Here is a 25,933-nt window from a genome sequence, read left to right as displayed (position 1 = left end):
ACTCCCCAGAGAAGTGGAAGGTTAATTAGTACTTTTCCTGAAAGAGTGACAGACTACACAATGCATGAAGTATGTGGAGTATGTTGCCTGCATATGATTTATTTGCAGTTTTTTGATCAACAAATTCTGTGAACAATGAAATATCTTTGTTTCAGGAAACAATAAATGAGTTGTGAACAAGAGCGAAGATGAAGTTCGAACACTCTTGGTGACTGCTGCAATTTCAGGGTTTTCTTGCGCGCAGAGAGTGCCGAAGGCTGTGACAAAAACCGGTAAGTACACGCTGCATACTATCTAGAATTGTCCACCCCACAAAAAACAAGTATAGACAACAATGGATACTTATCATCTGCAAATAAATGGCGGAGTACTTTCTGGTTTCGCACATTCTTTTTCGCGAAACGCGGTTGATTGTGATTAATTGTGAGTGTAACCTAGGTTAAAAGAGGTCTTGAAACACTCCAAGAAACCACCTAATAATGATGGTTTGATTGCTACACCAACTTATCAATGGAAACCGAGAGGGGTAACTGCTTGGTATTGGTCTGGTCAGGTACACAAATAGTGGTCCCGTAATAGTTTTTCCTAATTGCGACTACAGATGTTAAGGGCCTGTTTACATGGAGGGGGGGGACCCCAGGTAGGTGAGGTAACCTGCCTAAGTGGGGTAACCCGCCTGTCCATATAAATTCTTATTTTATTTCAATCACGTTTATATGATAGTTGGGGTGACCTGCCTAGGTGGGTTGCCCAGTCTGCCAGGTAGGGTAACCCTGTCAGCCAGGGTGACAATTTGCCATGTAAATGTGTCAAGGTGGGGTAACCTGCCTAGCAGGGGTCGCATTCATGACAAAAAGCTCAAAAGCGAAACATGTATGTTTTAAAACTTTGTACATTTCCTGTCTGTCTCATGGCAGAAATCATCAGAAACTGCAACAGACACACAAGGAGTGTAAAATGTTCACATTTTGGAATATTTAGCATTGTAAATCAACTACATTTGGTTTCCCAAACTGATCCGTATAATGTATTAAGTCAACAGTTACTTGCAAAACCAAACACCGTGTAACACAACACATGACACTTTCAGGAATAAATACATATGTGCCTGAGAATTAATCCTTCGTCTTTTTCAAGATGTGAGCTTGGGATGCCTCTGCTCAAACTCCTTAATTGCAAGCGTAATGACAACCTCAAGAAACCTCACCCCAGCACCCCGGGGTTGCAAGATTGCATGTAAACACGTTTTATTTTTCAACCACGGTTAGGCGGGTTACCTCACCAACCTGGGCCTGGGGTCCCCTACCTCCATGTAAATAGGCCCTAAGTATGGTTAAGGATGGCAAATGATTCCTGCTTGGAGCACTTTATGAGTAAGCAAACCAGGTTGATATCTGGGGAGAGAAGGGGATAACATACTAGCCTTTTATATGTGGTAATAACATTCTGGAATGTTTTACTCATAAAAATTATTATTTTTCATAGCAAAGGGTGATCACATGCACATCAACCCCCCCACCCCAACCTTCCAATTATCATCATGTTACTTTTTTACTTCTCGGAAAAATATAAGTTACAATATCAGACCTATTATAAATAATCACATCACTCAATTGAAAGGAAAGTCACAAAAATTTATTCACATTATTCCAGTACTGTTATTCAACTACTATATTCTACCTCAGCATAATAGCCTGAACAAAGACAAACATTTTGTTCAAAAATACTGTCACAACACTTTCTTTTCAAAGGATGATTTACTTTTCTATATACAATGGCCATTTCAAATACATAGTCTTTATTTTGATTTATTTACAGTTTATAATAAGTATAACCCTGGCTTTATAGAAGAATCCTTTTAATTAGCACAAGCACAAGTCACGTTACCTCACAAAATTATGGGTTAGAAATATAAATTTAGAGAACACTTCTTTCCCAAAGATTTTACATTTCTGTGTGAACAGGGAAAACCAGAAGTCATTCTATAAACTGAATAAATATTTCTGTCTTATTGTAAAAGGATAATCAGCCCCTCTCAAAGGAATTCTTAATCTCATTGTTCATAAATTATATTTTCTGCTGTTGGTGCTTTTGTCGTCTACTATAAACAGGATATTGCTTAAACCCAAATTTTTGTTCATTCAGCTGGTAAGAATCACATACTCATCGTTGCTCTCAACATCCATGCTATCGTCATCATAACTAACAACAGAAGAGGTGGTCCCCTTGTCATTATCCTTGTCTTTCTGTTCTTTGCTTGTCTCACTATGGTTAATAGGATATTCAGTTATATCCATGTTTTCATTAAAACTCTCTTGGAATTCTTTAACCAAGATGCTTGGTTCATTGTGATAAGCAGTACTTGGTCCTTCAATGGCATCAGAGATAACATCTTTTTCAATCTGGCTGTATAAAATAAGTGATGATTCTCCACCTGTTGAAGATATAATTATAATTATGTGTGGAAGTGAAAGGTAAATTTAATGATTTTTATTTGTTAAGTATTATTATAATAGTACATGGCATCCTGCTGAAGTTGTTCAACAAAAGGTTTTTCAGAAACAAAATAACCATGGTGTAAGAAGTATATCTTACCATCTGTTGATTCTTCCGTCAAATTCAAAAAAGATGTAGATTTCCTAAGAGAATGATAACAACTATAGCTCAGCAACATCTCTGATCACAGGTAAAATTGATTGAAAGTGAAGTACTATCTGAAATTTATCAAGGTTTAAAATAATAAATATTTAGATTTGTTGTATCTTAACCAATCAACTCCCAAGATCTGATTGTTAATTCTACCCTCAAGGTGCTACACATTTCCCTGTAAATTGGTGTTGAGAATTTGGAGTGAGATCAAGATAAAAGCCCCCCACCCTTGAGTATTCTCATTACCTTTTCTTTGTATAATGGATGGATATCACAGGAAGAAGTGACATGTTAATCACTTCTTGGAGTTAGAAAGTTGAAGGAAATGGAGCCTAACAGCTAATGCGGCTGTCTCTGGCAATCAATTTAAAATTCAAATAAGAAGTTTGCGAAGAAACATGAAGCAATGGTGTAATTTCCAAATTGTGGAGAAAGGAGGTGGTCAGCCTTAATTCCCTCGAAAAATCTCCATGGGAGGTCATAACTTATACACAAAATTTGAGAGTCATACCAGGGTATTGTAACCTGATGTTTGTCCTGGTAAGTGTGCAGCATTGTGGAAACAACTGATAGCATGTTATCAAAGTACTTGCACCCTGTCTTTTCAATCTTGATCAAAGCTTCTAAAATTCTGAAACATCAAGCAGCAAATCAAAAACCAAAGAGAAAAAAAAAAACTTTTTCATATAATAATTAAATATAAACTAATTGAGTAAACAAAAAAGTACTCTCCTCCTATGCTAAACAATGAAATTTAATTTACATAAAGGACTGAAATTAATACTCACATTTTGAGCATTACCAAGATTTGCTTGAAACTTAAAACACACGGTCTGGCAAAGAGATCCAAGACATAACATGACTTGCGCAAAATGTAACATGACCAAAGCTCAGCTTCTGTTGTGATATTGTTGGCATCCAAAAGCACTGAGAGTTAAGAACAAATTGGGACACACGAGTATGTACACAGCAGTAGATACTCATAACTTGAAAAAACCATGCACCTTATAACCAAAAACTAGGGTAACCCTTTGACCACCTACAGTGACTAGCATCTAATTTCTCCTTACACCATCTCTCCAGAATCACACAATAAAATTATGTGAATAAAGGAAATGATCAGATCATTGATTGAAACAGTATGCAGGGAATCTTTTAACCCCTAACTCCTAATAGTGACTGACAGCATATTTCTCCTTACTTTATCATTGTTGAATCAAAGGTTTAGATCATGAGAATAAAAGAAATGGTAAAGAAAAGAAGCTTTTGATTGTTACACAAATTCTCTTTGTCAGCACCTTAGGAAATGTTTACAGAACAGTATGGAGAATATGAAAACTGATGGTGAGGTGTAAATAGTTAATATAAGAGGATATATTATAGACTTGCTTACTCATGGATAGTTTTGATTCTCCTTCCTCCAATTCAGTCTCAGCCCAATGGCTTCCAGTCTCCTTGTAATCACAGGATAAGTTGTCATCATTAAATGATACATCAGAACTGTGGCTTGTGACATATGACTCCTGACAATGAAGTGGAGAACTACTGTGTAATGGCAGAATATTGAACATCACAGAGGCTGTTGTTAGTGACTCGAGCACTAGTGTATCAGGATCTGGTAAATAAATTCATAGCAAATTACAGCCATTTCAATCTTTGATTAAAAAATGTGTTTCTGTGTTACATATAAAGAGAGTGAACATAACTCAGAGCTGAGGGAGCGAAAAAACCCACAAGGATAGTTTCCCTGGTTTTTGAAACAATTCTTCTGTCCATAACATTATTCCATCAGACAGGAAGAATAAGTCTCTTCTTCCTCACCATTTCACAGTTCATGTTGTGGAAACCATTGAAAAAAATAACCTCTTGGAAGAGAGTTCAGATTCAGGAATGTGCATTACCATTTTTATTGGATTAAGTGCCCTGGGGACTTATTAAGTGTTTGGACCTTGAGATTAGGCACTTCTTCAAGGTGAGGGGTATAACAACAATAACAATAAATAATGATAAAACCTTAAGATATACCATATACAGTGAATTTAGAGATTGTAAGCCAGTAAATAATAATCAATATTCTTCTTTTGTGTGGAGGGGAGGGGGGAGGGGAATAGGAGGGCTTGGGTCTATATTTTAGGCCTAGCCTGCAAGTACTTTTCCTGACTAAAGGTTGGGGTCTTATTTGAGGTTGGGCATGTAATTGAATCAATATGATAACCAACTGGAGTGTGTTAAAACATATCAACTGATTGACACTTACAGTGCTCCTTTAGAAACCTCAGTGTATCTCTGTAACCCTGCCTGCAGATATCAATCAAGACCTCTTGACTTGGTGGCCACAGTGCACGGGACAATCTCCAAATGTTACTCCCAGTAAATTGCATGCTAGTATTTCGTAGTTCAATGTGAAATTCATTTGATGAAACATCTTTAGGACAAATGTCATGTTCTCCACTAAATGGGGACACTGTGATAGTTTCTCCTTCTTTGAAGTGTTGTGGAAGATTATCAGAAATTCCTCCATCCACATAATACTGCAAAAGAATTAGAGTAAATTCATTTTCCTAGTGATACCAACTCTTAAGTTTCATTTCTACTGTTTGAAATTAAGTGAAAAGTTATACCATACATTTGGGAGAAATAAAATTTATATTATCTGGCAATTAGTCTATTGTAATACTTCAGGCAATTTTCATACTCTAGATAATTTAGTCCTTGATGGTCTATTGCAGATAAGTTTTGTTATATGCATTGCAGATAAGGATTTGTTACATAATTTAGAGAGGTTGTGTATTGTGTGAGTAACCAGACATACAGAGACAACTACTTTCTAACCAGTAATTACAGAGGCCAACATGTAATATAACCTGACTGTTGATGCAAGTTAAAGTAACATACCTTTCCTCTGTATACTGCTGGAAACATTCCAGAAAATACTGGTACATAGGAACTGGCTACAAGTGCCTGTGGTATTTATGAAATCAAATATAAAACTCAATATTGCTGGGTAATTTGATGTGATTTTATGATATCAAAAATGATTTGTTTTTTCTGACAAAATGACTTAAAATAAACTCAGTCTAAGAGTTATTAATTTGTATTCAGAACCTTTATATCCTAGCATCACAGTTCACATTCTTCATACTTTTCTCTAAACATTTCCTATGTTCCTCCATAATCCTTGTGACCTTAATATGTGACTCAGATGTGATATTGTAAGGAGAAATTAGATGCAACAATGTAATCACTCTTGGGTTAAAAAAGAAAGGAGACATCAAATTCATTCTGCATTGACATTATTTTAATGAGAAAAAAAATTGATCACAACCAAAATGGCAAGTAAACTCAATAGTGATTCATTTCTCAGTTTTGAAATTCCACTGGGGTTTACTGTCACAGTGACAATGGTTTGGGTTTCTACCCTGAGGTAAATGAAACCTCTTACCACTCCCCTGCTTTGCCCCCGCCCATCGCCCCCGCCTTGATCTCTTCCCAGACAACAATAAACATTTGGACATTTCAACATTTTAAAACAAGTATTGTTGCTTTTGTTGCCGCTGAATTGGGAGCGTGCATAACTGTATTCATGAATGATATGAATGATCATTTTTAAAAAAAATACCAAAGTAGGGATTGGGGACTGTCATCAGCTCAGAACTTCTCTTGACCTCTCAACATCTTACAGACATAAAAAACGCGACTGACAATTGTTTGATCGCACGATCGATCTTTACTCAGCTGATGAAATAAATCTAACTAACAACTACAATAACATACACACGGAAAACGTATCATAAGCTATCAAATACATTTTAACTAATATAAATTAAAGCGAGCACTGCGATCTTTCCAAATGGATTTAACCAACGATTAGACTTCGCTCATAAACCTCAATTTAACCTTTAATCTTAACTTACCTCAATGAGATCCTCTTTAGAATAAAATTCAGAAATGATGACATTTTTAAAGCCTGTGAGAGTGACTTGACTCAGTGAAATGTGCAATCGTCCAGTCGCTATCTCGTGTGCATTGTCAGGCAACATTCTGTCAAACGCTTTCCGGACAGTTTTGACGACCTGAAAACTCGGATGAAATGGTCCAAGTGAAAGAGAATTTGCTCTTTTACCGAGTCTTAGAACCGATTCTACAATGTCAGAGATGTCCAAGTTCATAACTAAACCGACAGCAGCAAAAGCACCTGCACTTGCTCCTCCAAAACATTTCACCCGACCCAAAAAACTGCTCGCGTTTTGTTCTAGACAAGACATCACTCCAATGTGGTAGATTCCCAAAAATCCGCAGCCCGAAAAAGTCAAGTTTAAATCTTGGACGTCAGACATGTTTAGAAAATTTCAATCTTCGGCAGTTTGTCCGTTGAAGGTGTGTACATGTAACAAATTTTCAAGTGTAATAAATAATTCTTCGGCCGACCGGGCAAATCGCCCGCTTATTATGACATCATAAATGAGGATCACTGTATTTGTTCACATGACCGGAAGTCACCTTTGTTGACCTTGTGATTTCGCGCGAGTTTTTGTAAACCGGTACGTGTTTGTGTGTCAGATTTTGCTTCCGGTACTACCAAATACTCGTCTCGGTTCCTTGTGAGTACCATTTAACTTGTAGTGTGTGAATGATGACATTGTTTAAATAAAGGAGTAAAAGTCAGCGAGGGAGCGAAGGTCAATCAAGGACAAAAGGTCACTGGAAGAGTCTTCAACGAAAGATAGGTCAGTGAAGGTCAGTAGAAAAACGGTGAGATAGATTTCTGAGAGTGAACAACTTAGAAAGGTAGATGTAAGATATTTAAAAACCAAGAATCGCACAAATTGAAGACTTAATTCTAATCTGATCAAATAACAACAGATAGGGAGCAATGCATCCTTAGGAGACAACCGTAGTGAAATGTATATCAGGAAATCAACTTGTTTGAACTGTTTCAAGGGCCCTGTACCATACTGGAGAAGATGGGCTGGTTGTAGAATTCCAGCTCTCATCCTTGATGATGCAAAATTGTTAAGTACTGTTGTTGTTCTTAAATTTTTTTATGCAGAGAAGGGGGTATTCTCCTGCAATGAATTGTGTTCCCATGGCTCACCACAAGAGTATCATAAAGTGCCACCAACTCATGACCATCTTGTGTGGCCAAACTAAATCAACAAACAATGCATATGGGTTTCATGGAGTAACACCATGTAAAAGACTATTTTCCTGGTAAAGATTATCTCAAAATAAAGTGGTCACTCTCTTGTTTTAGGTAAAAGACCCTTGCATGCCATTTTGATCAATAGTGTGCTTGCACTCTGATGTGTTTAAGATTTACAAAGTAAATCACTCTCATTCACACCACAATTTTCATTTTATTATTAAATTATGTATATTATTAGAACTCATACTGTACATCAGATGAAAATAATGGCAATTTTCTTTTGCATTCATGTATAAAATATCCCAGTGGTAAACTTTTAAAAAGCTACAGCAATAATATTAATTACAAGGCCATAATTATTTGCTGCTCATTCTAATTAAAATTTGAGTGGTTTTATTTATTATATATTTCTTCATACCACAATTTTGTGTAGAGACTAAAATCAAATATCTTTATACAATAAAATTATTTCTGTACAATTACCATTGCACCAAACCAAATACCTGTCTAGTCAACACCATGGAAAAAGCAAATTGAATAAGACTTTACCTTTTGTATTCCTAATAAAATAGAAATTTGGCCCATCATAATTTTCAGTTGTTGTACATACTTCAACATAATAGCTTCCTTTTGTATTGTGCTACTTAGTTAATGCAGTTTCCCTCTTGATAGATGACAAGACACAGTCATCAAACTCTTAAGCACAAGCTAGTAAAGACCTGCCCAGCAAAGAATTACTAAACCATTTAAAAATTTTCCGGCAATTTTAAATAGGTTTGTCTTTCCACAGATATCTGAGTTTCCTTGACATCCTTTTATATATATATTATATTTTCCCAGAAATATCTTTTGATCTCATGTCTGTGAGTTAAGTAGCCCATGCACATAATGAACAAACTTAGCCTGATAATGTCTGTTTTCTTCTGAGAGAAGAACCCTAAATGTCTTAATCTTTGATTACAAAATAATGCCAGAGATTCCTATGATTCTTGTCTGTAAGAAAACTAAAAATGCTCATCAACAACTGTAAATAATTAGGCCACAGCAGTTTGTACAAGGCCTTGTTATTGGCACTCCTGAAGTTCTTCATTCCCACTGAATTCAGATTCGACATCAGTCTCATAACCATCTACGACAACATAATCATCTGAAACTCCAAGGGCTTTGTCTACATTACTTGCTCCTTGACACTGGCATCTTGTCAGATTCTGACTGCTGTGTCTATCGCTGGCAGTAATAAATGGGCGGTTACTAACATTATCATCCCATCTCATTGCACTTTGGATTAAGCTTTCTGTATTTTCTGCCACTAAGACTTCTATGTCACTGTCATCATCAGAATGCTTGACTTGCTGTTGGTCATTTTCGCTAGACCTTCCTTCATTTACACAGGCAATGTCTTCCTGCCATTGTCCTGAAGTTATGGCTCGTCCAGACTTTTTCCTAGAGAAAATAGAAGAGCATTGGTTATTCTAGTGTGTGCACAGTTAGTCACTAGTCTCCTTAACTATTAGTTGTGATCAGCTATTGAGAGAACTTTGTGAGGTGTAACCCAAGCAAAAGAAAACAGTGTGAGTAGTTGAAACAAACACATTTGCTGAATGGTGACAAATTATTTGCAATCCAAACAATACATACCAGCACTGGACTTGATGCTTGTCCTGGTAGGTGTGAATCACCATATAAACCATGGATAACAGCTCATCGAGGAACTCATTTCCTGTTTTCTCCACTTTTGGTAGTGACTCTAGGATTCTAAAGGAAAGGAAAACAACAGAATATCAGATTCATTCAAAGTCTCTCAGACAAATTCTAACAATGCAGACCAAGGTAAACTTACATGTTTGCAAGATGTGAGATCTGTTTCAGAGAAATCACACATGGTTTTGCTGCAAGTTTCAACACCCAAAACACCCGGCGAATGAAGAAGCATGACCAAAGTTCAGCCTCATTCACAGCCTCACTTGTACGGTGAAGTACTGGAATAGAAATGGATAATCAAGAATTAAGAATGACTCTTCACATTGTCTCTTATGAACATTTCAAATGTAACTTACCATTTATTTATTAAGGGAGCATAAACAAATGAATTTCACATTCTTCAAATTTTCTTTTAGTCTGTACCATAAGAAATGTATAAAGAACATTATGGAGAATATGGGTACTGATTTTAGGAACCAAGGGGTTAAATGAACTTACTGATGGTGAGCTTGGACTCTCCTTGTTCCTCTAATTCTGTTGAATATTCATTATCAGTTTCATCACTTTCGGAACTTGTAAAGGCATCTCCTTCTCCACTACTGTATGGGTTGTATGCAGACAGTGAGCTGACACTGATCTGTTGTTTGTCAAGTCCATGGCTGGACTTGGACCAAGATGAGTGAAGATACTGAGACATGGAAGGCCTTTGGACTGGGACTTTCCTTAGAGTCTCTGGATCTGGAAAGAAAAACAGCAAAACTCTATGTTAACTGAATAACATGAACAACACATAATGCCTTGAATGACTGTCCCATATCTGTCACTGTGTTAAATTCACTCGTTGACCAGTTGAAATGCTCTTGTAAACTTGCCTTAAGTAGTCATACCTATGTAACAACTCAAATTTAATGCTTCCATAGCTTCACCAGAATGATAATGATGAGGATGGCAGTAAAATTAGAATAATTATAAAATCTTTATGTTTGTTAACTTTCACATATCAACTTATGACAGACATACAAAGAATATTTTGAATGGAAACAGTGCATCTAGACATGTCTACTTACAATGCTGCTTCACAAATCTCAGCGTGTCTCTGTATCCTTGCTTGCACATATCAAAAAGTACATCTGGTTGTGGAGGAAAGAATGCACGGGAACACCTGTACAGGTTCTGTAGTGTAAACTGCATGCTGGTATTTCGAAGTTCAATGTGGAAGTCATTTGAAGAACTGTCCTTGGGACAGATGTCACTCTCACCACTGAAAGGCGAAACAGTTATGGTTTCACCTTCTTTGAAGTGCTGCGGGAGATTGTCAGAAATCCCTCCATCTACATAGTACTGAAAACACAATTCAGTTGATTAGAAACAATTTTGGTTTCTAATAAATTTACATGCCAACCCCATGAAATTTAATAATTTTTCTGAACAATGACATCATCTTCTGTGTAACAGAGGATCTACAAATAACCTTTCAAGTGTTTGAAAGCAGTTGTGAGATTAAAGCTGTAAGTAGACAGTAGTCTCCAAATAATTCAATTAAAGGAGGTCTGTGAAGGGAGATCTATAGGATTTGCCCTTCACAGGATTCTTTTTGTGCCTTTATCACAGATTAGCTAGAGTCAATTTTCAAGTTTCAGATCTTCCTTTTTTTCATTCCTTTAACACTTTTGCAAGAATGTAACAGTAGAATCCCCATCCCACATTACAGCCAGTAAAACACCGACTGTGGTCCAAAGAAATTTTTTAACTATATTTTATTTTCTGTGACTGACTGTCTACTGGAAGGAAAATCTTATTTACCTATCAGCAATTATGTCTGAACCCCACATATTGAAATAATATCATTAATCCTGTAACTTAATCCCACTCAACAAGAAGAAAAACAGGAAACTAAACCACATGACATGATGTTAATATTTACCTTTCCCCTAAATTTTGCAGGAAGGAATCCAGAGTAGAAAGGAACATATGAGCTAGCAATCAAAGCCTGAAACAAAGCATAAAGTACATAACATCATTCAGTGTTTTAAATAATATGTACTCGCACAAAAATGAAGTACTTATGGTGGGAGGTCATGAGTAAGGTGATGGGGCAACAGATCTGCCTTCAGTTGTTATTAGTACAAAGAGGCATTCATTCACAATTTTGGAATTATGAGCCTGTACAAGATGTTTTACTTTAAAACATCAGCAGTTGTTTTCAATAAAGGCTAGGTATTTCAGAAGTGTCTTTGGAAAAGCATCAAAACGGTTTTTTAAACAACAATCTTCATTCTGACTTAAGCCTCCTGTTCTAAGAGGTGTAACAAAAATTAACAAAGAATGCTACTGGAGAAATGACATCTATCCTTTTAGGAAAATTCAACAAAACATAACAACGACACTCACATTGTTGAAAACAGATGGTATGAGGTGTAGAAAGAGTACTGCCTGATTGGAAAAATCTAATTGAAATGGTCTTTGAGAAGATTTAAGCTACACACTAAATAGTGATGTGTATCAGAGGCAAAATAATTGCACTGTAATTTTAACCATTTTCTATGCTACAACAGTTTAGAATTGAGAACAACTTTCAGATGTCTGTGATTTAAGGGCAATCATGATTGGTTATAACCCAAAATTGTCTAGTTAATTTGTTGGTTATGTAACTAGTGGCAATGGAATGCAACTTGAGATGAGATTGTGGGATGTTTCCATTACAAAGGGTACCCAATACTTAGGTATGTAGACGTTTTAAAATTCTTACAATCAACCATCTATTTCTCTTTTGGTGGTAGCCCATGAGACTGCCTTTGTTATTTTGCTGCCTACAATAAAGTGAGACTGCATGAGACTGTCTTCATTATTGTGCTGTCTACAATATTGTACTTGTCAAAAACACTGCTGAGTTTTTCATATTAAAATGAGATGATACAAATTATGTAGATGAACCTAAACATTTATTCAAAGATGCATCAAATATATTTTGGCTTTTGCCGAACTTAACCACTGTACAATTCAACGGATGCAAGCAGAACTTTCCACTAACAATGGGCTGATAAATTGTTATTTCTCAAGTATCAAGTTAACTGTTAAGAGGTTACAGCATGCCATCCAAATACCATGCAAATGATTGATTAATATTGCAAATACTGGTTAGTCAGGAATATTTAAATGTTTGCATACATAAGCAACCGAGTGTCTATCTTTTTTCAACCGTAAAATTGGGTTTAATTCTGAACAAAAAGGGTAGGAAACAGATTAACATGGTGGGGCATGTGCTCTAAAATATTTCTAATATCCTCTTTGAACAGCAGGAAAACACTCTTACAGCCAAAACAAATCCTCAAAACATGCGACGCTGTGAGCTGATTATTATTTTACATACAATCGTCACAAAGCTAAGACAAACACTCCACTCACGCTGCGTAATTTCCCACGCGAATAAATTATTTTGGTGAGTAACAGAAAACAGCTAAGCCTTAAAAATGAAATAAGTTCCTAAACTCAAAAAAATTGTAATTAAAACTTCCTCTTCATGAAAATAGGATCATAGTGTCGCTCTCCCAGTGTTTTATCACACGAGTTTCATATTACGCAACTGGAAAATACCACGCTCCTTACGAAAAGCACGCGAGAAGGTTTTTAGAATTTTGTTGCTGGAAAAAACAGGTCAATAAATGGTCCTTGATGATAAATTTTTTCTTTAAACGGGAACCACTGGCCAGGAATGACCCTGGCTACATTCTATGCAAATTCCATCCCGCGCTTGGGCGACTATTACACCGTCTGAAGCGACAATGCCAGAAATGCAAATCAAGTTGACCATGAATTTACGACATAGATGATTATTACGAAACATAACTCACCTCAACAAGATCTTCTTTAGAGAAGAACTCAGACACAATAACGTTTTTGAGATCAGAAATTCTTGTTAACGACAGATGAAGCCTTCCACTGGCGAGTTCATGTGCGTTGGGAGGCAGAATCCTTTCGAATGATCGACGAAGAGTTCTGACGACATTGAAGCTTGGATGAAGGGGTCCTAGCGTTAAAGAATTCGCTCTTTTAGCCAGTCTGATTACAAACTCAGCACTGTCACTAACATCTAAGTCTAAAAGCAACGCAATTGCGGCAAAGGAACCAGCACTCGCGCCGCCATAACATTTTACTCGTTTCAAGAGCGCCGGAGCGTTTTCTTTCAAGCAAGACACAACTCCGAGATGATAGATTCCCAAAAAACCACATCCAGAAAACGTTAAATTCAGATCTTGGACTTCAGCCATGACTAAAAATTGTCCTCTTGACTTTTAACAACGGGAATTTAAGGCGAAATCTCACTAGAAAACGAAGAACAATTCGACAGACATCATGGTGAGCTCGATTGCGTCGATAAATATAGTTTCGTTTTGCGTGTTGTACGCCTAGTTGCCGCCCCTCTCAATCCCACGTACGTCCCCTTTTCTGATTGGCTGTCAGCTCAAGATTTCTTTAGGGAACCAATCAGATACGAGCATGACTAAGCCCTTCTGGCAGTTGATGAAAACGATGAAACAAGATCGTCAAACCGGTTTTGTGTCAAGTAAACAAAACGTGACAAGAAATACCTGTTGGTTTCTCTTCCTTCTCCTTCACGTGAGATTCGTGATGTATGCCTCCAAGGGAAAGGAGGGATACTGGAATATTTTTTTCAGTGTCAATTTTTATTTACAAGAATACATTGCAGTTTTTGATGGCTCTTTTTTCTTTGAAAATCTGATGCTCTGTTTAACGATGCATTTTGTCTGAAACGTTGGCGCTCTTCATATAGTCATTTCCGGTCTTCGCGTGCGTCAAGATGCAGTGTCTTGTGACCGCAAGAAGAGGAAACAGTTTTCTTGTTATCGTGCTGTTGGTTTTTTCTTTCTTTCCTGAACATAAAGGTTACTTTGGGGATAAAACATTAATTTCATCAAGATTTTGTCAAAGGCCATTGCATGTCAAACCCCGTCAGACATTCGGCAACATTTCATAATGCAGCCATCGGGGGGTCAGTCCGTCTTTCTGTTTGTTGCGAACAAACTTTACCCGTTGCCAGACATCTGGGGGGCATTTGCAGAAGTCTTTTAAGGGTAGATATGGCAAGAGAAATCCCATAGATGAGAGAGGAGAAAAGTTATTTTGTTTTGCGCGTTTTTTTTTCTTTTGTTCGTAAAATAGCGCTAAGTTCAGAAAAAAATGTCACGTTTTGATTTACTTTATTTCATGTAACAAAAACCTCGTTCTCTCAACGGGCTTGAATATACTATACATATGTACCAAAAGAAAAGGGGCGGGACAAAAAATGGAAAATTTTTCCCCTTAGGTTTATTAGGTGTTAAAACAGGCTCCAGAGAAGAACTTCCAAGTTTTAAAGGATGCTACGTGATCTAGCATAATGCACAAAACTCCTAAGGCCCGTGAAGGCACCTAAAGGCGCTGTTATGGTGCATGTCTACACACAACCCAGCTATACAACCACAATAACATTTCGAATACTCTTTTGTTATAATCATAATGCCAAAGTGTTTATTAAAAAAGCAGTCTGTATGATTTTTTTTTGTCTCAACAAACTTTCATTCAAGTGGGGCTTACAAGCTGTTAATCTTTTTCAAACATAGCCAACAACAATAATTTAGTCAGAACGTCACGTGAGTCACAATAAAGACCTTGTGTGGCATGTGAAGGAATTCTCTCTCTCCGGCGTGCACTAGCGTAGAGCCAGTTTTACAGAACACTGGGTGTGTGCGTTTTGTTCTGGTCTTAGCCTATCGCGAGAGCGTAAAAAAAATAACAAAACTTCGTGGGTTAATTATACACTATAACTGTTTTGATTAAAAATCATCTGTCTTTCTCATAGATTAGTAGTCACGTCCACTGGGTATTCACTTCACCCGTCAAACTCTGTCAATAACAAGTTCTTTGCACGCTTCTCTTTTCAATGCTCATTTGACTTGCGCAAGCTAGGATCACCAAAATGAATTATCTTTAGTTTACCCAGTAAACATGGAAAGTTTGTTTTATGCCGCGACAAGCCTAATCATGCAGTTAATCCAGGAAATGAGTGAATGGATTTCCAATGTAAAGAATATTTCTCAGCGTTAGCTAATCATAATTCCTAACTTTTGAGACGCGTCGGAAGTGTTTTTCATACTGAAACCTCTTTTCGACTTAATCCTTTGTAGTAGGGGGTAGCTATTGCCAACCATTGTTATGATGTGGTGTACAAGATTTGTAATTCTGAGGCCGCTATTTAGTAATCAGACTTCTGTTTTGTTATCTAAAAAGAGTAATTTAGTATTATCAACTGAGTTGATAACGTAAATTGGCCATCGTAAAGAGTTTCATAGCTGACGTTTCGAGCGCTAGTCTTTCGTCAGATAACGACCACCAACGCTCGAAACGTCAGCTTTGAAACTCCTTAAGGTGGACAATTTACGTTATCAACTCAGTTGATGATACCAAATTACCCCGTTGCACTCTCCCACCGACGCAGCACCACAGTTTCTCTAAAAACTTACCCCCTTTATTGTTATTTAAACAGATGGCCTATAAAAGCTTAATTTTACTTATTGAACTAAACTAAGTTGGCTCAAAAGGTTTTTTGACGTATTAAATCCCGCAAAGTCGATGCAACACCGTGGTGCACGTGCGATATCTGTGAAACCTTTGTTAGCACCATCAGTATATGGATTCTCTTTTCCCAAATTGCCTACGTGAGGTTCTACGAACATCACATTTGTGATTTTATTTGATTAAAGTTTGTCTACATCTCAGGGATGTATCATTTTAGGGCCATTTTCACGAACAATTTCTAGCTTCCAACCCCCTTCCCACCCCTCCCTTCACTTGGGAAGATTCCCCCCCCCGGTTTTGAGCAGAGCAGAGAGAGGCGTAGCCAGGATATATGCACACAATTTCGTGCAGCGCTGACGTGGTCCTTTCTTAAAAAACTTCAATCTTTCATCTTATACTTAAGGACAACACGAACCGCATGCAAAGCTTCGGGGGCTATCCTAGAAACCTTGATCATCTGGCACATTACACTAATTCGTTTGTGTTTGCTAACTGCTTGAAACCTGAATCCAAGGGCGGTTTAAGAACCCTTCACATCAGCAAAACGCAATCTCTGTAGCCGATGTGGGAAATTTTCATGGCATCTTGGTCTCTCTGTTACCACAAGAAAACTCTGACTTGAGCAGCAACGCCCGGAAATGAACCAGGATGCCTGTTTATCCGGCTTTCCTATTGTCTGCACAGAAGTTGCGCAAAGGAAAATTACATGCGCGCACGAGCTTGTGACATTCGAAAGATGACCTCAAATAACTTCATCAAGGAACTGCACGAGATTTTCCGAGAACGTCGAATCATACTTCCTATGAAAGATTTTTTTCTTGCCTTTTGAATGAGATTACTAAGACGTAAGAGGCACGTGAGTCGCGTTGTCTTCGCTGTCACGCGTAATGTACTCCTCGATGTGAACTCCAATGCACTTTCCGTGATTAATGTCTATAATCAGCTAAAAGTGGTTGCCGTAAAGGACGTTCATCGCCTGGGTGGGGTTTAAAGGATTTTTGGGGGATCACATGGTTATCAGGGAGAACGGAGGAGGGGCACAGTCGTCACCAGCGTATTATAAAGGTGGGACTAGAATTGACTGGCACTCAACTGCCAACATTAGGGGGATCATAGTAATATTGCAGTTTGAGAGCTTTTGGGGGTGATAACGTAAATGTTATCGTGAAACAATCAAAATCCTCCTAAAACATATAGTCTCTTTATTTTAAATTTTTCTTTCCCTTTTCCAGGAATTTTGTGCCAGCTGCAGTAGCAGTATACATCTGGAAGTTGCATAATGGCAAACGGAAAACAATTGTCGTTTTTGATGCTTTGTGTGGTACTTGTGAGTGTTGCTGTAGTTATGGGGTACAGTGTCCCTTGGGGTGTAGCCATTTTAACCATGGCCATCTGCTGGTTTTGGTATAAACGCAGCCATGTTGCACGTATTACCAATGTTGAGTTTTACAAACTTCACGTTGTGCCGCAGTATACCAAAGATGCGTCGTCTCTCGTGACGTCAGAGTGGTCAGTACCTGTGACCGCGGAGGGTATTGAGGAACCCAACTATGTGCGTACATCCAGTATGATCGAGTCACGTGATGCCTTCCCCTGTCATTTGGTTGCTTTGGGGACGTTCGATGGAGTGAAGCAAGTTATCGCTCATTGTGTTTTACGAGAGACTTCCGCCTCTAGGCCACCTGACTTGAATAAATTTATAAGAATGCTGAAGATGGGATTTCCGTTTCCCGCAGTTCAACAGTCTATGGAGGTTGCTGGTTTAGATCCATCGCTGCTAAATCCGAAAGTTATCGACGAGTTTGAAATATTGGAGACGCCTACATCAAGTATAGCTCATAACGTTACGCTGTCCTCCCTTATTGTAAAGCCCGAGTTTCGTGGTCAGGGCCTGGGCAAGAGTATGTGTGCATACGCACTACAAGTAGCTTCCAGTCTCGGAGCAAAAGAAATTATCGGAGGCTGCAAAAATGAATTGGTTGCCTTTTACGAGAAGATTGGTGTTAAAAAAAGAGTCGGCATAAAGAGAAGAAACATACCAAGGGTTCGGCTTGGCAATGAAATGTTCCTAGTGATAGACGAAGAAGCAAGAAAACAAGCGTCAGAGATAATGACCATCACAAACGCGAAATGCTAAACACCTGAACGATTTTCGGATTTTTTATTTTTCCGCAAATGAGAATTGAGACACTTGGTATTGTAATATTTAATAGAAAATAAAATAACATAAGCTGTAGTCCTTTCTTCGAACTTACAGACCGGTGGCTCTATTGTCGCTCGAAAAGCAACTTTCCATTTAGTGACCCAACGATTATTTACAGTGTAGATGGAAAAAAAGAGTTTAGCGCGATATCGACCGCTGTGGGTAGCAGGTTCTGTAGGAGGCGATTATTGAAAATTTAAGAAAAAGGATTTTTGAAAAAATCGATTAAAAGCTCAATTAGTTTTACTTGATAATTGGACCGGGAAAATTGTGATTTTTCGAGGCCACGTGAATCTTCTTTTGAGAGTGCAATTACCCTTTCTCAGTCCTAACTTCTTAATGGTCGAGACAGCAGAATTTTCTTGATTTGAACTGACATGAGAAAATAATAACACCCTAGTAACAGACACACACCTGAGAAAATATTCATTATTTGCTTAAATGTTTTCAATGCGGAATCCAATCTTTTCTTCAAATATTGTGGTACTGAATGTACTAAAGGTGATATTTGATATTAGTTGACCAGACCCTTTTTTTATTTCATCTCCGAGAGAAATTTCATTTTATTTCCAATGACTTTCTTGTTGCCACTTCAGTTGTCGGTTTAATGTTTCGTAGAATTAATTTTACTGGTAAAAAAACTGTCCATTCAGGAAGAAGAAAAATAGACAAATCTATCTTATTTGTCAAATTTTGAGACAGGTGTAGAGAGCTTTGATCTCTTACGTAGCTTAGGTCATTTACATGAAAATAACCGCCCTCAATCTTCAATTATATTTTCTGCATCTGTGCGGATGAGTGGATACGATGAGTGATCTTTGGTCGTTGTTCGCCGTTTTTTGCCTTTTTATAGGCGGGCTGAACGGCTCTCAGAGACGTAAATCAAGATCCCTTTGTCATCTTAACAGTGCGGAGTCTTTTTACGACTTCACTGCGAAAGATCTGTATGGGAAAAATGTCTCTATGAGCGAATTTCACGGACATGTTGTGCTGGCTGTGAATGTCGCTACCTTTTGAGGTTACACTTTACAATATTATCAACTGAATGCATTACAAAAAAAACTCTGGAGATCAGAAGATGGAATCCCAAATGCATGTGGACTTCGAATTGTTGGTTTTCCATGTAACCAGTTTGGTTTCCAAGAGCCGGCCGAAAATTCGTACGAGCTCATGAACGGATTGAAATATGTTCGGCCAGGACACGGTTTCGTTCCCAATTTCCCATTGTTCGAGAAACGAGACGTGAATGGCAAGAAAGAAGACAAAATTTATAGTTTTTTTAAGGTGAGTTCGTATGAGATATATTCCTTTTAGTCTTATAAAGGTTTAATTCCATCAATGATCAAGGAACATTGTTGTAAGGCGATGAAATGTTATACATTCATGGCATCTAAAGAGAACAGCATTATTTTGCATGATTGATCACCCTAGTATGAACAGATGATGAAGTGATAAAATCAGGTCTGAGAAATTGGCGCACGAAAATTTTGTTTAGGGAAGCACTTGTCACATTACACACAACACACACTGAGGAAAAAGCTAAATCACAAATGAGTTACGAACTGATCATTTCAAAACCAAAGTTAACCAACCTATTTTCGTGAATATTTCATTATGAAAGGCGTAATCATTCAAATGGAAACAGACACCTTAAATCTAAATAAAATTCATGCAGAAAGCACGCGTAGTATTATACATCTTCGACTCTAGGAATACGATATTTTCTTCACCAATGATAGCTATAGGAAAGGAAACGTACGCTGCTTGGTTTTTGAGTTCATCACAAACGTGCGATTCGTTCTAGGATTTTCGTTCATGAGGTTTTCGGAATATATTCAGCGACGCTATCGATATCTATTCAATCTTTGTTGTTAGTTCGGTATTTAAGTATGTCGTACGTCACAGTTCATAGAGTGAAAGGCGTATATATATTTCCCTTTCCACTCGACATTTGTTTTCAACGTTAGGACAGTGAGCAAGTCAATGCCCAGATGCAAAGGTTCCTACTATTTTTATCATTTTTTAAAATGATCATTAGCATTTTTTGCCAAGCGCTCATTTAAAAACGCTCGTTGCCGCCTCTGCAATCACCCTTAAAAGTAATGAAAAAAAGAAAAAATCATCTGAGCACGGCGCTGAAAAACATAAATAAAGATGTTTTCAGGAGGCTTCTTTTTATTAAAAGAAATCTTAAATCCCAAAATAAAAAATAAAAAAAAAGCAAGACTCGCGGGCAGGGCAAATGCTCATTAGTCCCATTCACAGTGATGACTTTGCTTGCATTCCAATTTTTGTTGAGTTCCGAGCAGTCACAGGGAATCCACCAACACAAAGCCACAAATCAGTAATGAACCAAGGTCACATTCAAGGAAAACGAGAAGAAAACAGGAGTTCGAAAAAACGGCGGGGGACAGGCGAAAAAAAATTAAAAAAACAAATAAAGAAACAGATAGTGTAAGGAGACATTCCGTCTGGAGGTCGTTTCCCCGACAACCGCAGCCGTCGTTTGTCGTCCACTTACTGTTCGGCTGGTCTTCACTGACTGAGAGCCTTGAACAAGCCACAGATATGTTTCAATTCATTTCTGCAAGATCATTGAATTATTTGTATCATTCTTTCTCTTCAGTCCCGTTGTCCCGCCCCAGACGGGTTCATAGATGACCTGAGTAACATCCGCTGGTCACCTGTTCGGAACAATGACATCAACTGGAATTTTGAAAAGATATTAATAGATCACGATGGCCAGCCATTTGCCCGGTACACTGCGCCTTATGAACCAAACGCCATGTTCGATGATATCCAAACGTTGATGTTAACTTGCCAAGAACAGAGAAGACGCATATATCATCCGTAAAAGAAAACGGACCAAGACAAAAGAAACTTGTTTGGGTTACTTGTTGAACCTGTCTTTTTTAATATTTATTTTTCACGAAATCTCCATTTTCATATTACATTCATTCACACATGCAAAAGTCACATTCAATGTAATTTTTATGTTGGGGAAAATTGCCGTTCTATACATTGAGCTAGCCCCTCACAATTTATGATCACATGTTACGAAGGCCACCATGTTAAATGGAAAAACTCACGCCTTCTTTAAGATGTCGTGCGGTGTGTTATTTTTTTCTCTTGTAGCACAGAACTAATATGATTTACCGCTAAGGACTTATAATGGCTCGTTTAATTTTTGAACAGGAGATACGTATTTCCAAATAAATTGTTTAGTTGTTTCATAATGAAGAGAAAGAAAACAGGTTCAACGAGTAAACAAGAAATTGATATAGAATCTAGAGAATAATAGAACATAGAATCTAAGTTACAAACTCTATTCAAGAAATATTATTAGTTTAAAGTATAAATGAAGCGAAGGGGCGCGTAAAATGCTGTTTTAGAAATTATCAAGTTATTGTAGACGTGGCTCATGTTAATGACAGACTGTTTGAAAACTGTTTGGTCAGTGAAGCAGTCCCGAGTAAAGTTCTTTTCTCTGTGCAGTCTTAAATGCATTCAGCTGTTACAGTGTAAAGAACCCTATGAGCTTCTGCAAAGCATGAACTTTTAAAACCGTGCAATAAATGATTTGAAATAACAGTATCATGTAATGAATTAATTGACCATTTCAAACTTGAATACCGCTAACAGAAAATATTATGTGTGGAAAGGCCATGTTGAATTGTACTGTTGGAATATTTGCACCAAGGGATTCTAACATGGGTCAGTCTTCGCTTGCTCACTGTGGTGGAAAATCTCGTTCCTGTTACCTCCGTCGTCAATCCGGCAAAGAGACAAGTAAGAGAGATCCTGGGAGCGATGTAGGTTAAAGAAACCTCAAGACCGTCTTCTAATTGCTACCATGACGTCTCCTAGTTAAAAAATATTTCTTGCTTACCGCAAACAAGCCACAGAGTTGCTATTCGCTAAAGCGAATAAAATATAAATAAAATCTTAAATTTAATTCAACAGACAGTTTTTGGACCATTTTGAGCTATGAGCGTCATGTGACGCTTCATCGTAGACGTACGTTGCTTCTGCAGCTATTTCAACACTCCTTTCCTTCCAACTTCATCAAAAGCTGGTTAGGATCAAAATGAACATCAATTGATTTGATTTTTAGGCTCTCGTCCACCTCGGCCATAGCCATTCCATACATTTCAAGCAGTTCGCCCGTTGGGGCTCTTCCTTTGTAGGGGCCCGTCCAGTGGGCCCAATGGCGCCACGAAAAGGCCACCCGTGGAGGTCCTAGGGGACAAAAACACTCACATAAGTGAAAATTAATCAATGCACTTTGAAAAACTCCGCATGTTTTTGCAGCCTCGTCATATAAAAATGTTTATCTATCTCTACTTAGGAATATCAATATATATCCACTAGACTTGGTATTGCCAGCCAAGAGGCTAACCTAAACAAACCTTAACACTGAAATCTTTCAATTACCTGAAAACACTTCTATCAGTTCCCATGGAAACCCTTGGTCGAATGCAGACCTGAACAAATCATGTGACGATTCAAACGTATGAGCGTTACTGTTGTACAGCGGCTGGTTTTGCATCAGTACGTTATAATTTCCTTCTTCAATCCCTTCTTTCAGCGAAAACGAGCGCTGGTTGTTCGCGCGGATGGTGAAAGCTTCTGTGTCAACAGTTTGCCAATCCTTTTGCAAAAAAAAAGAATAGAAGAACAGAAAGTAAAGACCATCTGAATAGATCTTTTTTTTTTAAATGATAAGCATGAAGTCAAAGTGCGTTCGTGCATAAAATGAAATGTAGATCTTGTAATTTCACTACTACTGCAAGTTCTTTTGATGGGCTCTGCAACGATAATCAATCTAACAATTTTCATCTCAGCTCTCTTCGTATCCTGGTTTCATTTTTATTCATACTAACCTGTATATACACGAAATCAAACACACCACTATCATCCACTTTTCTTAAGTAATACTTAGGAATCCACTTGAAAAAACATGATTTGGTTCACATTATGTTGTGGTCACAGTTCAGTTGGTAAGTTCTAAATGAGTTTCACAAATAATTTGTACCGTGGTCACGATCTATTTGATATTTCTTTCTTTCTGCAAGATAGATTTTTGATTTTCCTCATACTCCCTTGTACTATGATTACAGAACATACAACGCCAGTTGACTGGCATTAATACAAAAGTCGATTGATGTGGAATACATCACATGCATATTGAGAGAAAAAGGACAATTGTGTTATACTTAACAGAAAGTATTAACCGTCGGGTAATTATGTTTAAGAACATAACACCTCTCTATTTACCTCAGTGTTAGTTTTATGTGAAGCTTCCATTTCCCATGATTTCACCAGATCTTCGACAATCTTCTCTAACGAACCTTCCTTATGAATTCTTGTCCTACCCTCTAAATAAGCTTTATTGGCCTTGGTGTAGTCAGGTTTGCCTTCACGCCACTCAATGCTCGGATCCTCCATGAATTTTTGGCGAGGACAGACGTAATTGTTGTCTGCCATTGCATAACATTGAACGGATGCTAATGTCTTCTTGTAACGTCCCTGTCGTCTAAAATGTTCAGCAGGTTTATAAATAGAAGTTAAATGGACTAAATCTCCCTTGGGAACTAGTTATGATCTTCTTGCTATTTAGCTTTGGTAAATAATTCATCTGCTCGCCTCAGACGACTAATCATCCCTCGTCACACCACTCTTGCATAACACAGCGAACAAAAAAGGATATGAATCTGTTTGGGGTTGTCAGTCAAAATCTAGCCTGGAAGCATGGAGCAGATGGAGGCATGGGCTAATTCAGGAGCCATTACATGGGCTCCTGGATAATTAACTTATTCCTCTAAGAATATGAATCACCTTATTTGCTTGAACTCGTCCAATAATTATTAAATGCTGTAGACAAGGATTAAAACGTGTTTGACGGGGCAAACAGAATTCCCTCAAACAGTTTGTTTAAATCTCCTCTTTTTGACTTACATTTTGCCTCTTTTTATTCACAATCGGCCACAATCAGCACCCTTTTTTTTACGACACGCGGTCGAGTGGTCTCATAAAGACCTGCAGTTCGTGCATGTTAATCACCTCAGAATTCAGCAGTTCAAGCTTTATTCACCTTAACATTCATTAAATTAAATGTAACAGCAGATGACTGCAACGACGCTGAATAAGAACGTGATTCAGCAGGAGAGCATTAACAAAGAATGTAACGCATAAAAGCATTCCAAAGAACATGAATTGAATACTACATGGTGCGTAGGCTGTGCAGGATGACGGCACGGATTCATTTGATCAACCGCGAACACGTACACAAACGTTAAAATAGCAATTTACATAATGGATTATTTAAGTGAATATTTAAAAGTAATATTAAGATCTACTGGTCTTGGCCATGCACTCCTCTCTTAGAAAGCAAACGTACAATGAAAGTATGTCAAAACTGCGGGTCATCTTATAGGATCATTTCAAACGGAGAAATATATGAAGTATTTTCCCATTGTAGTAGTTTTGTTGATTTTCAAGTTCCCTTTTTTTAGATACCTGGAGAAGGTATACCGATGAATAATATCACATGTTAGTGCAATAAACATCAGTTAACTTCTTAATAACAGATTATCAGCAGTGAAAACTTTCCCAGCAGTAGTGATAACTATATATTTTGAACAGTGCTCACCTTAAACAGCGTCTAGGGAAGATGACCCTGATGTGATAAACGCAACTCGAGAACGAGAGAGACTTTCTTGTTTATATACTGCCTATGACGATATTTCCGGAATGTTTGTAATAATGGAGCCCTTCCTTTATCTTGACGTAATCACAGTACAACAAATTCCTACAAAGACCTTTAATTGGCACTTATCAAAATACTGGACCCCTCGCTAGCTCCTACTTACCGCAGCGAGTATGGTTGCAGAATGTGACTGACTTTGAGGGTTTTTGAACTTCGATGGTTGGACATTTTGACAGTTTTAGTCTTGTACAGCCAATAAGATTATTTGAACCATTCTAACAGGGATTCTGATTGGCTTATTGTAGCGTGCTTTATGAGAGTCGGAGCATGCTGACGACATTGTTGTTCGCTTTAGAAATGAAATTTGTGTTGGAAATTGAAAGTAATGCGTGGGAAATTTAACAGATTCTTTATTATAAAACAAATAGAGAAGCCTTGACTGTGCTCTGTTCTTCCAGTTTGGCTATATTTTTCAACATTCCTGTTTTGTTCTGTTTTGCTTTTGAACACGGAATTATATATACTACGCAAGGGTAGCTGTGTAAACAAACCTTTGTCTGAAAAAAAAACAGAGAAAAGTCTCGGAAAAGGTCGAACATAGAACAATTTGGCAGATGACGTGACAGCTTTAGCTCAGCTCTATGCTCTCTACTCTCATAGAGCACGCTCTTTCAACTAATGACAACGCGCGTTATGTCTAATGACAACGCGCGTTATGTCCGAACTTTATTATAAATCAAATTAAGATAGAATTAATTCAAATGACATGAAATAAGAGAAGAGAAGTGGTTTATTTTAACATGATAATGTAATCTGCGAGTTTTCCAAGGCAAATGTAAATAGAGAGTAGAAAAACGCTTCTAATAAATAAAAGATTGGTTAAAAGTCTGAAGTGGCGGGAGGCAGGCCACATGGTTAGTTGTATTCATGTAATAAGATGAACTATACA

General features: G+C 37.6%; 5 protein-coding genes across 9 annotated transcripts; 2 read left to right on the top strand and 3 right to left on the bottom strand.

Moving 5' to 3' along the window:
* The first annotated feature begins 25 nt into the window (after nucleotides 1-25).
* On the top strand, nucleotides 26-18,357 carry LOC131769089 (uncharacterized). Of its 4 annotated transcripts, none has more exons than XR_010718604.1 (3): nucleotides 26-69; nucleotides 156-272; nucleotides 4,079-4,273. XR_010718604.1 is itself a non-coding variant. In XM_059084823.2 (3 exons), exon 3 carries the CDS (start codon nucleotides 17,352-17,354, stop codon nucleotides 18,207-18,209), a length of 858 nt encoding a protein of 285 aa, XP_058940806.2. In that variant the 5' UTR covers nucleotides 26-69; nucleotides 156-272; nucleotides 17,305-17,351; the 3' UTR covers nucleotides 18,210-18,357. The 4 variants fall into 4 exon arrangements, 3 of the variants coding, with proteins under 3 accessions (XP_058940806.2, XP_058940805.2, XP_058940808.2); XM_059084823.2 differs by lacking the exon at nucleotides 4,079-4,273 and adding an exon at nucleotides 17,305-18,357; XM_059084822.2 differs by lacking the exons at nucleotides 26-69; nucleotides 156-272; nucleotides 4,079-4,273 and adding exons at nucleotides 16,492-17,052; nucleotides 17,305-18,357.
* On the bottom strand, nucleotides 1,652-7,076 carry LOC131769088 (uncharacterized). Its single transcript, XM_059084821.2, has 8 exons — nucleotides 6,564-7,076; nucleotides 5,545-5,610; nucleotides 4,907-5,180; nucleotides 4,043-4,264; nucleotides 3,438-3,576; nucleotides 3,161-3,280; nucleotides 2,596-2,639; nucleotides 1,652-2,434 (listed from the first exon to the last, which is right to left on the bottom strand). The coding sequence occupies exons 1-8, from the start codon at nucleotides 6,984-6,986 to the stop codon at nucleotides 2,142-2,144; spliced, it is 1,581 nt and encodes a 526-aa protein (XP_058940804.2). The 5' UTR covers nucleotides 6,987-7,076; the 3' UTR covers nucleotides 1,652-2,141.
* Nucleotides 7,987-13,877, bottom strand: LOC131769087 (1-acylglycerol-3-phosphate O-acyltransferase PNPLA3). Its single transcript, XM_059084820.2, has 7 exons — nucleotides 13,348-13,877; nucleotides 11,421-11,486; nucleotides 10,564-10,837; nucleotides 9,995-10,234; nucleotides 9,636-9,774; nucleotides 9,434-9,550; nucleotides 7,987-9,238 (listed from the first exon to the last, which is right to left on the bottom strand). The coding sequence occupies exons 1-7, from the start codon at nucleotides 13,762-13,764 to the stop codon at nucleotides 8,860-8,862; spliced, it is 1,632 nt and encodes a 543-aa protein (XP_058940803.2). The 5' UTR covers nucleotides 13,765-13,877; the 3' UTR covers nucleotides 7,987-8,859.
* A 689-nt stretch (nucleotides 18,358-19,046) lies between the features above and the next one.
* LOC131769101 (glutathione peroxidase-like) lies at nucleotides 19,047-21,866 on the top strand. The gene is made up of 2 exons (XM_059084846.2): nucleotides 19,047-19,559; nucleotides 20,902-21,866. The coding sequence occupies exons 1-2, from the start codon at nucleotides 19,083-19,085 to the stop codon at nucleotides 21,127-21,129; spliced, it is 705 nt and encodes a 234-aa protein (XP_058940829.2). The 5' UTR covers nucleotides 19,047-19,082; the 3' UTR covers nucleotides 21,130-21,866.
* Nucleotides 20,907-25,085, bottom strand: LOC131769102 (uncharacterized). 2 transcript variants are annotated; one of them, XM_059084847.2, is made up of 4 exons: nucleotides 24,928-25,085; nucleotides 23,553-23,811; nucleotides 22,710-22,926; nucleotides 20,907-22,514 (listed from the first exon to the last, which is right to left on the bottom strand). In XM_059084847.2, the coding sequence occupies exons 2-4, from the start codon at nucleotides 23,760-23,762 to the stop codon at nucleotides 22,315-22,317; spliced, it is 627 nt and encodes a 208-aa protein (XP_058940830.2). In that variant the 5' UTR covers nucleotides 23,763-23,811; nucleotides 24,928-25,085; the 3' UTR covers nucleotides 20,907-22,314. The 2 variants fall into 2 exon arrangements, with proteins under 2 accessions (XP_058940830.2, XP_058940831.2); XM_059084848.2 differs by lacking the exon at nucleotides 24,928-25,085 and having other exon boundaries at nucleotides 23,553-24,430.
* Nucleotides 25,086-25,933: the final 848 nt, after the last annotated feature.

Source organism: Pocillopora verrucosa, chromosome 8, assembly GCF_036669915.1.
Source record: "Pocillopora verrucosa isolate sample1 chromosome 8, ASM3666991v2, whole genome shotgun sequence".
Classification (NCBI taxonomy): domain Eukaryota; kingdom Metazoa; phylum Cnidaria; class Anthozoa; order Scleractinia; family Pocilloporidae; genus Pocillopora; species Pocillopora verrucosa.
This window is presented reverse-complemented; position numbering and strand designations above follow the sequence as displayed.